Raw genomic sequence first — 15211 nt, forward strand, 5'->3', positions numbered from 1 at the left:
AGATAGGCTACTTTAGCCGTTTCGTATGCTTGAAGACATTGAGCCTCGACGGACTCCCTGAAGTACGCCTGCTCCTGAAGATTTTCGCAATTCATGTCGAGGAGGAGAGCATGTTCCGACTTGAAGCGCGTCCATTCGGCTTCTAAAAGCTCTAGGCGGGTTATTGCGAGAACTCGCGAAGTGTTACTGGTGGATGCCTCTTGGGCATTCTCAGCAAGACCGATTATGCACTGGAATGTGCTGTAGAGACCGGCGATACGGCGATCAACTTTGGCTTGAACCGTCGTCATGGCGAAAGAGTCGAGAAAATGTTCGAAGAAATGCCGAGACGGATTTTGAGAATCGCTGCGGAATCACTCGCAACAGCGTCCAAACTAGCGCGGCGAAATCGCTCGCAAAGCGTCCAAAAGCGCGGCGAAATCACTCGCGAAGCGTCCAAAAAAGCGCGGCGAAATCACTCGCGAAGCGTCCAAAAAAGCGCGGCGAAATCACTCGCGAAGCGTCCCAAAAAGCGCGGCGAAATCACTCGCGAAGCGTCCCAAAAAGCGCGGCGAAATCACTCGCGAAGCGTCCAAAAAAGCGCGGCGAAATCACTCGCGAAGCGTCCAAAAAAGCGCGGCGAAATCAATCGCGAAGCGTCCAAAAAGCGCGGCGAAATCACTCGTAAAGCGTCCAAAAAAGCGCGGCGAAATCACTCGCAAAGCGTCCAAACAAGCGCGGCGAAATCACTCGCAAAGCGTCCAAAAAAGCGCGGCGAAATCACTCGCGAAGCATCCAAAAAAGCGCGGCGAAATCAATCGCGAAGCGTCCAAAAAAGCGCGGCGAAATCAATCGCGAAGCGTCCAAAAAAGCGCGGCGAAATCACTCGCGAAGCGTCCAAAAAAAAGCGTGGCGAAATCACTCGCGAAGCGTCCAAAAAAGCGCGGCGAAATCACTCGCGAAGCGTCCAAAAAAAAGCGCGGCGAAATCACTCGCGAAGCGTCCAAAAAAGCGCGGCGAAATCAATCGCAAAGCGTCCAAAAAAGCGCGGCGAAATCACTCGCGAAGCGTCCAAAAAAGCGCGGCGAAATCACTCGCGAAGCGTCCAAAAAAGCGCGGCGAAATCAATCGCAAAGCGTCCGAAAAAGCGCGGCGAAATCACTCGCAAAGCGTCCAAAAAAGCGCGGCGAAATCACTCGCGAAGCATCCAAAAAAGCGCGGCGAAATCACTCGCGAAGCGTCCAAATATCGCGGGGAAATCACTTGCGAAAATGTTTGAAAACTCGAGGGAAAATTCGAAATCGTACCGAGAAAAATTTGAGAAATCGATGCGAAATCACTCGCGAAAGCGTCTGAAAATATCGCGGCGAAATCGCTTGAGGGCGTCCGAAAATATCGCGGCGAAAGCACTCGCGAAAAGAGTTCGAAAAATAGCGAGGCGAAACAATCGCGAAAACAAAAGTCTGAAAATTGAACCGAGACAATTTTTTGAAAATCGCGCGGAATCACTCGCGGAAGTGTCCGAAATGCCGCGGCGAAACACTCGCGCAAAATTTCCAAAAATGTTCAACAAAAGTCTTTAGAGAGGGTCAATCATTGATCGCTCCGGTGAATCAGTGGGCTCGATCGAAAAGAACCGATAGATGAAGCACTGAAATTGTGCGAGAGTGGTCAGTACTTACTACTTGATGCTCTCTCGCGAAGTGAGAAACCAGAGTGGTGACGTCACGGAGCTCCGATGCCTTACCCGGTGAAGGATTGAAGTGTTCCGGCGAGAGACTTGTTGCCAAGTGACAGAAGAGAGCGAAGCACGTTCTGGAGGCTTTGTATGAAAGACGGAGACAGCGCTACGAAGATCCGCACAAAGCGGAGGTCGATACCGAGCTCGCGCGCGCGCGACTACGTGTCCTGCAGCCACGAGAATTTTCACTGCACTGAATCCCTTGAAGGCACCGAATTTTTTATGCACTGAAGTCCGACTCACCGTGAAAATTATGCCGGAAAAAATACAAAACCTCCACGAAATCCAACTCACGATCCGGCTCGAAGGACCATGTAATTTTTTGAAGGGATATCTCCTGGTGTGTGAGTTGGGATCGTAGATGGAATTGTATTGCCGGGTGAAGAAAAATAAATAACTTGAAGGCGAAGGAATTTCGTGTAAAAATATAACAAAAATATCACAGGTTTTATTCTTGAAGGGTTCACAATAGTTCGAAGAGTCTACAGGTGGCCAAGATGGCGGCGAAGTGTTCGAAGAAAGCCGGTTGGCGAAAGAATTCCGAAGTTAGAACGAAGAAATCCACTTTGAAAAACCCGAAAACAACTTGAAGCGAACGTTTCAACAACGCGGGCGTAAATCGCGAAATTAAGCCGGACACTTCAAGAAATTTAAAGAATAGAGAAATCACGAAGAGAATTTAGAAGTTTAAGAAATGTACTGAAGCACGTGGCGTCTTGCGCAACGTCCCGAGTAGAAGAGAGAGAAGAAAACGCCGGCAACTACCGGCACGCGAAGCACGAGGGAGGGGAGCGCGCGCAGAGGTGCACAGCACCGCCGAGCTCAAGCGAGAGACCGACCGTCGACTGAGGGCCTCCCACGAGAGAACGGCGAACTATGCCCTTTTCTGAACATTAGTATTTCTTTTTAATGTAATGTTCTTTCAGGATTTATGGATTTTTTTTTATTGCTCTTTTGAAATTCTTTACAGTTGGTTTGATAATTTTTTTATGGAATTTTTTTTCACATTTTTCGTGATATGATCAGGAACCAAGGGATCATCAATGTACTTGTCCTAACCTTTTTTCCCTAGGTAGTAATTTTTCAATTCATTAGAACTTTTTTAAGTTTTTGATGCTTACTGTAGGAATGAATTTCGACCGTTCCATTTGATTTTTTTTTCACTTTATAAAATAATTACAGATTAGTATTTTTTTCAATATTATGATTTTTATGATTCGTGACATTTTTTATCACTTGTGTTCAAATTATTTATAGTTGTTTTCGTAATTTTTTTTACATACCATCATGTTTTTATTTTTTTTCATTTGTCATCCAATTTCCTCGTCACTTTTGCATTGATTTGACAACGTTTTGTTCCTTTGAATCAAACCTTTTTTATGCATTACCATGACCTAGCAGATTCATTTTTTTTATTCATTACGTTTGAAATTTTTTTTTATAACCTTTGGTAATAAATTGCTCATTTGAAGCAAGTTTCAAGAGAATAGATCGATTTCATTGAGGTGGCTTGAACCGATGCGTGGCGACGTTCACCAAGGTCGGCAAGAGCGTTACGATACAATATATTACTTAATTTGTAACAGTACATTCAGTGAACAAACTACTTACTACTTCTGAAATGTATGCTCCAGGAGTGCTGTTGAATGCGGTGATGCAAATACCAATCCCTTTTCCCGGTTTCTGAGAGAAATCTACTTCTATCTCTTCCAACGGTTTTTCTTCTCTGAAGACCACCATATGTATCTGTTGGTATAACAATAGAAACTATATATATGCAATCAATGTTTCAGATAAAGGACTTTTATAAAAAAGTGATGGATACTTTTTTCAATTATTTAAAAACCTAGTGAAACTTTTATAGCGATGATATTTTTCGCAAAATGTTTCAAAAAAGCGTCACGAAATGTTGCACCCGGACAAAAAATCAGGCCAAAACAAAATATTCCCCATCAAAGTTTGATCGCGAAATATACTGTTGAGGCTAGGAAATAAAGGATTTAATTTTGATAAAAGGTTTAACAGGTGAGTGAGTGCTATGACATGCAGAAATATCCCATGATATTATGTTCATAGTTTTGGACACAAGATTCGGTGTATCTTTTATATTCTGAAACTAAAATTTTGAGAGTATCATAACAGAAAAAGTCCAAACAGTTGACTGTCAAAGATGGTGTTACGTTCAGACGGGACGAACTTAATATTTGATTCAAAAGGGTTCGAGACGGATCAAAGAGAGATTAAACTTTACGCTGCCACCAACCTACGTGAAGCGTAGGATTTTTATATTGCTGGAGAACAAATAGAAATTATCGAGAATATTAGAAATCAATAGTAATTTCGAGATGCATTGGGATTTTGTCTATATGGTCCCGTACGGGCCCCGGAAGAGGTTGATGGGATCGCTCAAGGTATATATTGGGACGTGACATTTTGAGCCACGCCACTCGTACAGTTCCGTGGCGACCAGTGGACCGGATTTACGTTCCTACTTAACCGACACGCGCCGACTCACGGGACTGGACCGATCGGAGACTCAACTGGCGTATAGACGACGTATTTTAGTTTACTTTATTTTCTTGTGTATGATTTTGTCTTTGCGGCGAAACATATGTAATTTCATCGCGTCACCCGCGAAAACCTGTGAACGAGGTCGAGAGTGTGTCGTGGGAGAAGACTGAGAGAGATAAAGCCTAGGAATAGAGCCGTAGTAACATTTTCTTTTATTGCACTTTGGCCCATTTCACCCCACGTTGTTGCCTCTCGCGCGGGGAAACGCGCTAATGTCTCAGCACTATTCGTAAAAATATCTTTTTTGGTTAAATCGCGTGTGCGAGTGCGGATCCGTATTCCGAATTTATTCATCGAAATCTGTGAGTGGGTGTCAAGGACTAGCGCCGAAAAAAGGCCCAGTGTCAGTGGTCGCCCGCTAGTCCTCCTACCGTAGCAATCAAGAGTTGCAACCCCACCATCGTATCCGGGGGAACCGCGGTCCTAGTTAAATCGGCGCCTCGTCTCATGGGGTCATGGGGTTCGGTTTCGTTTCCGAGTTGGAGGTGCTGAATTTCCTGGTGGTTTAAGAGTGGGCCCGCAGTGGATTCAGGGACGCCGAATGACCCTAGAGGAAGGCGACCAAGGAACGATTATTTGGAGGGACCTGTACTCGAGCGCGGGATTTGAGAACCGTATCAGCCACATCGATCCTCGTTTGCTGGATCGGAGTGGGAACAACATTCCAACGTAATACGCGAAAAACTCCGAAATACCACGTGAGGCGTGAGAGTAAGAGAAACGGAGAATAGTCCAGTGCTGGGACACGGGCGCGTGGCCCTTCGTGGGAGGGGTGGGGGGGGGGGGGGGGGGGGGTAATAGTGGTGGGGATAGCGCGAATTCGGGAGCTCTTGCCTACGAACGAGGCGAGGGATCAGTAGTCTACGATCGATAACCGGTGCTGTGAGTCAAGTGAGTCCTCTTGGATTACCTTGCTGGTCTTGGCGGATTCGGGGGAACTCTCGATGAGCTCGTTCCTCTTTTTCTCCATTGTCGTGTGCAACTCCGTGATTCTCTAATTATTTGTCGTTTCCTTTTAAATTACTTTGGTGTTTGTTATATTTTCTTTGGCGAACCACGCGATCACGATCTTTTTCGATAGTCTCGCGTTCATCTCCGCGTGGTAATAATTATGAGTTTGGGGAATCACGGGGAAGGACAATCATGATCCGAATCAGCCCCTCTTTATTTGTCATTATTTCATGAATATTAAAGTATTTTCTGTGAGAATTTTGCGGGTATACTACGACGAATACTGCGTCGTCCTTTTCCCCGATTTTGTAATATCGTGTTTGCGAACCACCGAGTTTGCCTCAGTCTTTCTCTCAGCGCGCGCTCGAGGCCAGCGTCGTCCTCGCGTGTTTACCTTGTTTTTTGCGCTTCGCACTCGCCGCGCGTGCTATCTCCAAGCCGATTTCGTTACGTTTTGTTCCGGTGTATTATTTCTTGTATATCTCGTAGTTGAGGGTCCCTGGCGAAACATTATTTCCTCATCGGGATTTACTCCTTTGCGTACGATTAACTCGACATTATATTTTCTTGTGTAACGGGGATCCGTCAAGTTGCCTACAAGCCACGACGCACCGCTGCTTACCTATCCATTCCAGACTACCTCGCAGCGGTGATCCCATACTTTCTCTATCGGGTTTTATTTCTTTCGCGTACGATTATTGCGTCATTATGTTATATTTTTCTTGTGTAAATGGAGCCGTCAAGTTGGCTACAAGCCACGACGCACCGCTGCTTACCTATCCATTTCGGACTACCTCGCAGCGGTGATTCCAGATTTTCTTCGCATCGGATCCAATTTGTGTTATTATTTTCTTGTATTATTGTTTGCGAGTCACGACTACCTCTGACTAATAAACCGCATTTTGAGTTGAAATAATTACGCGTTGAGTATCTCTTTTGACCCTTTGTGTTATCCCGTGTTGTTACTTTGATCTTGGGCCAACCCCTCTTCCACTTAGTACCTTAGTTGGAGTTGAGTAGCCGGACCGTCCTCGGTCACCTGTGTTGGGTGGCTCGGAAGGCCGTATTTGGCGAGTGAGGGCGAAGAATAAGTCGGTATTCCAACGGTACTTCGGTACCCGACGCCCAGCCCGACCTCACCGGTACGTCGCCATGCTTTAGCGAGTCAGGTGAGTCGAGAAGGGACAGATTGGACCCCTTGCGGAAAAAGATCTCGTTACAATAATATAAGAATAAATAATAGAATGATCGATTGGAATCGAGTTTGTGAGTTTTATTATACGTAGAAGAGAGTAGATGATAAATATACAGAAATATAGTGGAAGAAATACAAACTTATATTCGTCGTTCTCTGCGGGGATAATTCTCCCCGACAGTTTCACACAAGAATAACCGCGCTACTCTCAGCGAGAGGTTCTCACACGTACACACAAGGTTACACAGTCGGGAGAAGGAAATAGAAAAATAACAAATTGTGAAATAAACTTAATTAGGTGGCGCACTCAAAAGTCTGCAAGACTCGGCAATAGAAAGTTCGTGAGGCAAGGGGCACTGTGTTGCTCACACTACGTTTGTTAACGGAAAACAGACTGACGACCTCTGTGCGGTTAATCTGATCGAGTCAGGAATTTACTACCCCGCCGCGAGTTAGCTGTATTACGGAGTTATCCAAGGGGACGACCGAGAGTCTAGAGCGAGCAAACGGAACTAAGGCCCGAAAATATCAGCCACGGCGACGATTGCTCGAAAGCAATCGTCGTGGCGTGACATTCCCGCGCCGTCAGCACTCCGGTCGCACCCAAGGATATTTCTTCTCGGAACCCGCGATCAGGCAATGCTAAACCGGCGAATTCCGAGGGCCTCCAACTCGCGACGGCATGAGGCGACGCACAGAGGTCGAACTAAGGTCGTTCTGTTGCCAAGCCCCGCGAGAGCGTCGTCATGCACCGCGAGTGTGCCTTGATGCACGCGGGACGTGACAATGTGTAAGGTCCAAGCTGGAATAGGATAGAATACGGATGTGATTTTTTAGGCAGGCTACTTTTCCGAAATTGTATAAATGAGATCAATTCTTCCTCGCACGGTCATGATACGAATTAATAAGCTCGAAATATACAGGGTGTCCCATTTGAATCTTACACCTGACTTTTCTCGCAAAATATTGCTCGGATCAAATATTATGTGGAACAAAACTTTTAGGGGTTGAAGGGGGACGTTTGATAAAAATTGGTTTGTGGATCCAAAATTTAAAATGGCGGCGTTAAAATGGCCGACATGTTTTTTTCGAATGGAAACATAACTTTTTTTCATCACCAAAAAATTTTTCAGCGCAAAACCAACAACTTTTGTTGGAAAAATTTTTTGATTAAGTTCATATTTTTTAAGTGAGAACATCATTTTCAACTATTTTAGAGGTATCCAGGATGTACCGCGAAGAGATCTTGAACGTACCAAATGCAAGTGCGTTTGCGTGTAAGGAGCATATCAACGATTTCGTTGGGACTGAAATCAGCCATTGTTGCTAATTTTCAGAATTTTCCTCTAATTTAAGAACTTTTAAAAATTTCGAGAATCAAGAATTTTTCTCTGATTTCAGAACGTTTACAAATTTTCGATTTCGTCTCTTGCTAATGGCTGCGGAGTCAGAAGATAAACGTTTCAATCAATTTTTCATCCGTGGGCGATCACAATGACTTCTAAAATAAAAAATTCTTCTCTGATTTAAAACTCTAAAGTAAGAGAATTACGCAAAGTCAGACTACGTCAGTACTACCAATGATGTTTTCTTTAATCTCTTACTCTGTGAACTTACCTTTAATCGTACGCGAGGCTTACGCTTAAAGATAAGTACACGCAAGCGAGGCTTACGCCTACTTTTGAGTTGTAAATCAGAAAAGAATTTTTTATTTTAGAAGTCATTGTGATCGCCCACGGATGAAAAATTAATTGAAACGTTTATCTTCTGACTCCGCAGCCATTAGCAAGAGACGAAATCGAAAATTTGTTAAAGGTTCTGAAATCAGAGAAAAATTCTTGATTCTCGAAATTTTTAAAAGTTCTTAAATTAGAGGAAAATTCTGAAAATTAGCAACAATGGCTGATTTCAGTCCCAACGAAATCGTTGATATGCTCCTTATTTTAGGGAGGCGTCGGGGCAATTACTTCCGAGCTGAAAATTTGTATCGACGTGAATATCCTGATCGTCGTCACCCATCACGGAAGACAATCCGAACCCTTGAGCAGCGAGCGAGGGCAGGTCGGGTGATCCGTCACCGTCGACATTTCCCAAACGTCAATAATTTTGGTGGATTGCATGAAGCCCGAAACATGGCTATTTTAGCCATGATAGCAATTGATCCTCATTTGAGTGCCAAAGTGATCTCGGAACGACTGGGGTTTCCCAAATCGACAGTGCACCGTGTATTGAGAGGTGCGAAACTTCACCCGTACCGACTACAATTCCACCAAGACACTCCTAATCCAGATCCGTTGCGAAGGGTGGCGTTTTGTCGGTGGGCGTTGAGATAAATCGAGCGATCCAGGGACTTTTTTCGATACGTTATGTTCAGTGATGAAGCCACTTTCAACAACCGTGGTCAAGTGAACCGATGGAACTTGCGGTATTGGTCTGATCAGAATCCACATTGGTTGAGACAGATCGATAACCAGCATCGATGGAGTTTGAACGTATGGTGTGGTATTGTGAACGGGCAATTAATAGGTCCCCATTTTTTCGAGGGAAATGGAACTCTGTCCGTTACCGTGATTTTCTACAAAATGAACTGCCTCTTTTGGTAGAAGATCTGGATTTGGAAACACGTCAACAGATGTGGTTTCAGCAAGACGATGCACCCGCTCATTGGGCTCATGTTGTTCGAAATCATCTGGATACAACATTTGGTCAACGGTGGATTGGTCGAGACGGTCCTGTAAATTGGCCTCCAAGGTCACCAGATCTTACGTCTCCTGATTTCTTTTTGTGGGGGTACTTAAAAGACGCTGTCTACCGTCAAGCTCCAACAACATGAGAGAACATGAAGGGGCGGATAAGAGCTGCCTGCCGTGCGATCCCGAGAGATGTTCTCCTACGCACAGTTGATGGTTTTGACAGAAGAGTTCAGGCATGTTTAAACATGAATGGAGGGATCTTTGAACATCTCTAGGGAGGGCTCAGAGTACACTCACAAGGAGGGTTTGGAGTCCGAAAATACTGCGGTAGTGACGAACCGCAGAGACCTAATCCTTGTGAGCTCGTACCTATGGGCATAAAGGCATTGCATGCCCCTCTTTTTAAAAAAAGTTGAAAAATAAAATGAAAATAAAAAACACACACACATGCACCTCCACGTATGCACGCATATGCAGACGCACACGCAAACGCACTTGCACTTGGTACGTTAAAGATCTCTTCGCGGTGCATCCTGGATACCTCTAAAATAGTTGAAAATGATGTTCTCACTTAAAAAATATGAACTTAATCAAAAAATTTTTCCAACAAAAGTTGTTGGTTTTGCGCTGAAAAATTTTTTGGTGATGAAAAAAAGTTATGTTTCCATTCGAAAAAAACATATCGGCCATTCTAACGCCGCCATTTTGAATTTTGGATCCACAAACGAATTTTTATCAAACGTCCCCTTTCAACTCCCAAAAGTTTTGTTCCACACAATATTTGATCCGAGCAATATTTTCCGAGAAAAGTCAGGTGTAAGATTAAAATGGGACACCCTGTAGAACCATGACACTGTGACGTGGTAATTTTGCACACGTCACAAATTAAGTAAAATTGGTACGACACGGGACAGAAATTCGTCATCGACGAATTTCTCTCGAGCAAATCCAAAAGGACTAAACGCTAGCGCATTTACCGATAATAATTAATCTTATTTTGAATTATTTCCAATTAGTACTGTACGAGCGAATGGCGGTTGCCACCAAAATATCATCGAAATCTCGGCAATGCGAAGAAAGTCATCAGTCTGAATATCCAGAAAGTTTACTAACAAAATTTATGGTCTACGAGATCCACCTCCCACACATCGTCTACGTTTCGTACATTATCAAGAGACGCGGCAGCGTCTCGACGCCAAGTATTACGGTAAATCCCCTACGACAGCCTCAACCAAAAGTTATGTACCGTCTGCATATTAAAAGGGTTGATAATTCATTCGGATCGTAATAAATAACTATATACAGACCCTATATACGTACTCGGTGCGAGCAGATATAGTACAAATATCATTTGCTTTCGTAAAATTTATTCCAAACGTATATTTGATCTGACATCGCGAGTAAATTTTTTGACAGAACTGTCTGGGCTACGCTTCAACACAGAAAACGTTGCCTATACAGACGACATTCGCTTTTTTGCTTGCAAAATATATATCGTACATGAAAAAAACTTTTAAAATATTTTCTTGTTAAATTGTCAAAAAAATGATTTTATAAAAAAAAAAACAGAACAATTCGAAAAAATTTTCACAAATCTTGAAAAAACATTATCTGTAAAAAAAACTAATCTGTATCTATTTTTTAAAGTGTCAAAAGAATCAAATAACAAGTAAAAAATAAAAAACCGAAAAATCGCGCTTGAAATCATTTTGGAAACCGATGCCTCATTCTTCTTATTTGATTCGAACAGCTAAATCAATTGAAAAAAATTCCATCTAATTTACGTGCAGCATTAAAATTTATTATATCAATTCGAGGCCAAGTATTTTCTAATGAATTGAAAAACTGACCACTTGAGTTACGTGCAGCACTAAAATTTATGATATCAATCGAAGGACAAGTAATTTATGAGTAACTCCAAATTTCAACATTATGGAATTATTCTAAGAAGCTTTTAAATCCAAAAAAATCACATGCAAGCTAGTCATTTCTTACTCTATGGTGGCAAAGACTTATAAGAAAATCGATTCTTTTCAGACTTTCAGGAGCTTCTGATATTATTCACAATATTCAACGTCGATTGGATCGATACAAATTATGTTTAAATATGAGTTAAAAGTACTTGTCCGGCCCATCACTAATCATTCAAATAAAAATCAATCATAAAAAAACGAAATTGTACGGCAGAATCCGGTTAAAAATTTATTGACATGCGATTTATTATTAGTTTAATGTTCTTAATAATAGTATAGGTTAGTTATGCCGAATGAAATTCGTTCGCTGGAAAAAGGGAGAAGTAAAAATTGCCGTCATTCCAACACCAACTGGGGAGTTGATTTTGGAAGCTTGAACATATTTAATGTGCAAAATGTTTTTTATTTATCGATGCACAATGACATCCCTTGTATAGTACAGGACAATTCGTTTCCATTCTTATTCAATTAGTGCAATTAAGGGAATATTACTTGAAGATAACTCTCTAAATACGCTCTGCATGAATATTTGTGCTCGATCAGTTCTAGAGAAGCCCTGATTTTTATTTGAATAAACAATTTTAATGGAAAGTGATGGGCCGGAAAAGTACTTTTAACTCATATTTAAACATAATTTGTATAGATCTAATCGACGTCGAATATTGTGAATAATATCAGAAGCTCCTGAAAGTCTGAAAAGAATCGATTTTCTTATAAGTCTTTGCCACCATAGAGTAAGAAATGACTAGCTTGCATGTGATTTTTTTGGATTTAAAAGCTTCTTAGAACAATTCCATAATGTTGAAATTTGGAGTTACTCATAAATTACTTGTCCTTCGATTGATATCATAAATTTTAGTGCTGCACGTAACTCAAGTGGTAACTTTTTCAATTCATTAGAAAATACTTGGCCTCGAATTAATATAAATGTTAAAAAAAAACTAATCTGCATCTATTTTTTAAAGTGTCAAAAGAATCAAATAACAAGTAAAAATTAATAAACCGAAAAATCGCGCGTGAAATCATTTTGAAAAGCGATGCCTCATTCTTCTTATGAGATTCGAATAGCTAAATCAACTGAAAAAAATTCCATCTAATTTACGTGCGGCATTAACATTTATTATATTAATTCGAGGCCAAGTATTTTCTAATGAATTTAAAAAAAGTTACCATTTGAATTACGTGCAGCACTAAAATTTATGATATCAATCGGTGGACAAGTATTTTATTAGTAACTCCAAATTTTCACATTATTGAACTGTTCTAAGAAGCTTTCAAATCCAAAAGAATCACATGCAAGCTAGTCATTTCTTACTCTATGGTGGCAGAGACTTATAAGAAAATCGATTCTTCTCAGACTTTCAGGATCCTCTGGTATTATTCACAAAATTCGACGTCGATTGGATCGATACAAATTATGTTTAAATATGTGTTAAAAGTACTTGTCCGGCCCATCACTTTCCGTTTAAATTGTTTATCCAAATAAAAGTCAGAGCTTGTCTAGAACTGATGGATCACAAGCATTCATGCAGAGGGAATTGAGAGAATTATCTTCAAGTAATTTTTACTTAATTGCACTAATTTAATAAAAAACGGAAACAAATTATTCCGCAATATAGAAGGGATATTATTGTGCATCGATAAATGAAAAAAATTGTACATAATGTATATGTTCAAGCTTCCAAAATAACTCTGCAGTTTACATTCGATGCGGGCAATTTTTACTTCCCACTTATTCTTCCAGCGAACGAGTTCCATTCGGAATAAGAACTAACCTATACTATTATTAAAAACATAAAATTAATAATGAATCGCATTTCAACAAACTTTTAACGAGATTCTGCCGTGCCATTTCGTTTTTTTATGATTGATTCTTTATTGAATGAATAGTGATGGGCCGGACAAGTACTTTTAACACATATTTAAACATAATTTGTATCGATCCAATCGACGTCGAATTTTGTGAATAATACCAGAGGATCCTGAAAGTCTGAGAAGAATCGATTTTCTTATAAGTCTCTGCCACCATAGAGTAAGAAATGACTAGCTTGCATGTGATTCTTTTGGATTTGAAAGCTTCTTAGAACAATTCAATAATGTGAAAATTTGGAGTTACTAATAAAATACTTGTCCACCGATTGATATCATAAATTTTAGTGCTGCACGTAATTCAAATGGTAACTTTTTTTAAATTCATTAGAAAATACTTGGCCTCGAATTAATATAATAAATTTTAATGCCGCACGTAAATTAGATGGAATTTTTTTCAGTTGATTTAGCTGTTCGAATCTCATAAGAAGAATGAGGCATCGCTTTTCAAAATGATTTCACGCGCGATTTTTCGGTTTATTATTTTTTACTTGTTATTTGATTCTTTTGACACTTTAAAAAATAGATGCAGATTAGTTTTTTTTTAACATAACGTTTTTTCAAGATTTGTAAAATTTTTTTCGAATTGTTCTGTATTTTTTTTTATGAAATAATTTTTTTTTACAATTAAAAAAAAAATTTGTTTAAAGTTTTTTTATGGGTGGAATTATCAGCAAACGAGGGACCATCAATGTACTTGTCCCAACCTTTTTTTTCCCTAGGGGAAGTTTATGGTTTGATATCACGTCTTTTTTCTCAAAAGATCCTTATTTATGTTCAGATGACTATAAGATTTTAGTTTAAATATCTATGAATTGTTTATAATTTTCGGCGTATAACATTGGTTTTCACGAAAAAAGACCTATTTTTCGTCGACATTATACTGAAAATATTTCGATAGAGGTTTATTCTTGGACTTTGGTGATTTTTCTCTTTGTCTTCTAATATGTTTCGTCCATTGGGAACTCAAGAGCATGGAGCAATGCGTGTTGCGGGCCGAGATATGATTTTCGGCTGATAACGTTAGGAAAAATAAAGGAAAAGAGGAAAGATAGATCAAATTCAGGACACAACAAATCCAACGGAATTGGCCCTTTTTAAATGTTGCTTTTGCATTCTGAATCATGCCCCCAATGAAATATATTTCCAAAGTTTGCAAGTGGCCGCGAAGATCCAATTATCTACAGTTTGATAGTTGCTGAAAAAAGGCACCCGGAAACATTTATTATGTCAGAACTCAAAGAAGCAAAAAAAACTGAGCGTACTTAATTCAACAGGAGCAACGGAATTCAAAGACGTTTAAGGTATCTGCATTGGTTTTGGAGAAAAACAATTTCAGGAGAATTCAGGAATGAATTTAAAAGTTTAAAAACTCAGAATAAAATAGAAAACGGAAAATTTAGGAATTTAGAAAAGCTGAAGACGTTTGTGATGAATTTTTGAGATTACATGTTACGGTTGGAGTAAAAAATTTAAATGATTGGCACACATGCTGCGACACAAAAATATGAAAGTTTGGAGGTATTCGCTTCATACCGCAGTAATACAAACTTCAATAGTATTTAAAAAGAAATACTTTAAAACTTGCTAAACCAAGTTCTATTACTCATTCTCATAATCAAAGATAGGGAGTGATACTTAACACACATATTTATGCACAGAAATTTCAGAGTTCGCAGGTATCTGCTGCGATTCAATGTATCTGCGCAATAAATTTTGAAGACAGCAATTTAAAATCTATCGATAAATGAGCAACTGAAGATTTCTGTGATGAGTTTTTTACTTCATATATATGTTACAGTTAGTTTTAAAAAGTAAAATGAGTGGCACAGTATATCAATTTTATAATTCGCAGATTTTTGCTGTATTTCAATAATCCAAATCTATAGTATTATAGAGAAAAGTTGGCAAAAGTCATGATGTTACGTTGAAATGACATAGCGAACATTGTATTCAGAAATTCTGTATGTTCCCATGGATGTTAGCAGGCATTATATTTGATCGCATCCAAAACGAAGCAACTGTAGACTTAGTGTAATGAATCTTTTCACTAATAATTCCACATTTGTAGTTTGCAAAGTGGGAATACTCAACATACATGTCATTTCATAAGTATTGTTGTCAAAATTTGTGTTTGCCTACTGTATTCCAAAGATTCGACTTTTCATATGATCAGCAACCAAAGCATCCAAAGACTTTTTGGAATAAGTTTCAAAATTTGTTACTCGACAGACCAGGT

The 15211-nt window shown here is 40.0% G+C and overlaps 1 protein-coding gene across 3 annotated transcripts in view; it reads right to left on the reverse strand.

Moving 5' to 3' along the window:
* inaD (inactivation no afterpotential D) overlaps positions 1-15211 on the reverse strand; it is a 2962486-nt gene that overhangs the window by 94314 nt on the left and 2852961 nt on the right. For all 3 annotated transcript variants that reach the window (XM_043429353.1, XM_043429354.1, XM_043429355.1), the window contains one exon: positions 3332-3466. In XM_043429353.1, coding sequence (XP_043285288.1) covers positions 3332-3466 — 135 coding nt within the window. The remainder of the gene's footprint in view (positions 1-3331; positions 3467-15211) is intronic.

Source organism: Venturia canescens, chromosome 9 (genome assembly GCF_019457755.1).
Source record: "Venturia canescens isolate UGA chromosome 9, ASM1945775v1, whole genome shotgun sequence".
NCBI lineage: Eukaryota > Metazoa > Arthropoda > Insecta > Hymenoptera > Ichneumonidae > Venturia > Venturia canescens.